This window comes from Penaeus vannamei, chromosome 4 (assembly GCF_042767895.1).
Source record: "Penaeus vannamei isolate JL-2024 chromosome 4, ASM4276789v1, whole genome shotgun sequence".
In the NCBI taxonomy this organism is placed as follows: domain Eukaryota; kingdom Metazoa; phylum Arthropoda; class Malacostraca; order Decapoda; family Penaeidae; genus Penaeus; species Penaeus vannamei.
This window is the reverse complement of record NC_091552.1, coordinates 44,809,910-44,812,409: the sequence shown is the minus strand read 5'-3', so window position 1 is coordinate 44,812,409 and position 2,500 is coordinate 44,809,910. Positions and strand designations below refer to the sequence as shown.

Below are 2,500 nucleotides of genomic sequence, written 5' to 3'. Positions count from 1 at the left end.
TTATTTGTCTGTCTGTGTGAATCAATTACTCCTTTAGTTGTCTTTCTTGTTAAAGGTGTGTTGTTGGGAATACTATCATTATGATGATAGAAGTGATAATCGGCCAGTTTGTTAAACATCGCAATTCGGGATATCCCCACACACTCATAATTTTGTTTGCGGCTGGCCCGAACAGTTAAAATGAATTTGTTAAACGAGCGTAAATTGCGTTGGGCCAAGCAAGCGCCATTCACTTTGGGCCCCAAACGTTCGTCGTTTTCGAACAGTTGGTACGCCTGTTCTCCTGTCAGTTGATGTAAACAGCGCGCGGTGATGGCTGCTCAGCGGGAAAAACAAATTCACCTATCGGAGGATCAGAGGGAGAGCATCCTTTCTCTAATAGCTGAGCACAAATCAGCTATCCTGGGGAAAATGCATGATCCTGCTAGTATTACTAAGAAGCAGGAGGCATGGGAGAAGGTCACCGGGAGCTTCAATGCGCTGTACCCTCATCTCCCGCCCAGGAACACCTCCCAGTTGAAGCGGGCATTTGAGTACATCCGCACCAAGTAAGTTTACTACTGTTGATCACTTTGCATTATATTTATGTCCACTATGCTCAACCAGGGTTGAGTATAACTCAACATGGGAGGGAGGATGGCTCTGGGCCATCCTCCATGGCCATGGGAGCCATCCTCGCATGGCTCTTCTGGAAGGATCTGTGAGGCCAAGGCGAGAACATTTGCAAGGGAGAATTTGCCAGTTATTTTCAGATTCCTCTACTGTTTTCAATGTTTTTTTTTCACATTTTACATTACATTTGAATTAATTTCTCAAAATATGCAGTTCAGGTTTAACAAATACATTTTCATGAAAATAATTATTTAATGATGGAGGTTTAGATCAACCTAAGGCCATAAGGGAAGGAATGTGACCTTGATATTTAAAACCACTGAAATATATTTTTCACAAAAAAGCTTCATGTGCTGATTATTATTATTTTTTCACTAATGTATAAGTAATAGGAGCATTAGGTAATTAATTGTGTATACTAGATGTAAATAATTGTATTGTATTAATTACCAGTGAGTGCAACAGCCATACTTATACATATGAATTACTCCTAAAACTGAACTACATCATAAAGTCCCATCCTCCTTGCAAAACTTTCTTGTGGTTACCTGAATGATTTATGTATATATTTATTTACGGGGCTTTTCTAATACTTTGTCTCACTCCAGTGCTTATTTTCTGATTACCAGGGTGAAGAAAGAACACAGCCTTTATATCCGCAAACGGTCTGCAACAGGAGGTGGTCCTCCACCAACGCCACCCAGACACAGTCCACTCGCTGCTGCTGCTTCTCTTTTAATGGAGAATGAGCTTGCATACGCTGAGAAGCAGTATGACAGTGCTGTCAGCCAATATGCATCCACTTGCATCAACTGAGTGCATCCACTTGCTCAACTTGCTCCATTTCATTAAGCTGCATTAATGCATACATGACTGGAGCTTGTACCCAAGAAAAAAATAAAAATGAAGATACATGGATAGATAAATACACACACAGAGGGAGAGAGGGAGAGGGGGAGGTGGATGGGGAGAGGGTGAGGGTGAGTGGAAGAGGGAGAGGGGGTGAGGGAGTGGGAGACTGGGAGAGGGAGGGGGAGAGATAATGAGTGAGTGAGAGAGAGAGGGGGGGGGGAGGGAGAGAGGGAGAGAGAAAGGGAGAGGGAGAGAAAGAGAGACAGAGACAGAGACACAGAGAGTGAGAGAAACTATGGTCATATTTAAATAATATTTTCAAAAGTACATGTAATTTATTTAAATAAATGTTGGTATTTGTAATAATTTTGTCTAAAAACAGTACTGTTGGAATGTCAGGAGGGCAATAAACACCTGTAGTCACAGAGCTTATTTTTCGTAAATTAGAAGGTTATTCCATATACATTTCCCAGACGACAGCAGAAGGTGTCAACACCAGTATTACGAGAAAAGGCTAATTAAAGCTCAAATATCGTGAGCTGCGGCAAGCAGTGTTGACGTTTGGCCGGTAAAACTCTGAAGGGTTGATCGTAGTTTTTCTTTAAAAAAAATGTATTCCATTTTTTTTATTAACAGATTCATTTTAAAGTCGCTTATTAATTTTAAGTTTGTAATTAGCTGCTACATGAAAAACTCAAGGAGCATTTTAGATATTTCAAACTTATATTAGAATTAAGGAATGCCTTTAGGGATGGGTAGGCCTGCCCGAGTTTCTCGATCGAGTTCCAATAATATTTCACGTGCCAGGCACAAAACAATTACGTTGAAATCGTTTAACAAATCAAAATAAGAAGTTAACCCTAAAATGAGCACTGGGTCGGGCTTTCCCTAAATTTAACAAACCGGTCGAATAATGATGATGATTGTAGTAATGATGATGATAGTGATAATGATGATGATAACATTAATAATGATAATAATAATATTAGCAATAATGAGGATTATTGTTATGAGTACTATAATTATTATCATTACT

At 39.6% G+C, this 2,500-nt stretch overlaps 2 protein-coding genes across 2 annotated transcripts in view; both read left to right on the top strand.

Annotated features, from left to right (window-relative positions):
• The window catches only part of LOC113814648 (uncharacterized), a 40,087-nt gene that overhangs the window by 13,630 nt on the left and 23,957 nt on the right, over positions 1-2,500 (top strand). The gene's annotated exons all lie outside the window — the stretch shown is intronic.
• Positions 229-1,550, top strand: LOC138860746 (uncharacterized). The gene is made up of 2 exons (XM_070118952.1): positions 229-548; positions 1,242-1,550. Exons 1-2 carry the CDS (start codon positions 313-315, stop codon positions 1,426-1,428), a joined length of 423 nt encoding a protein of 140 aa, XP_069975053.1. The 5' UTR covers positions 229-312; the 3' UTR covers positions 1,429-1,550.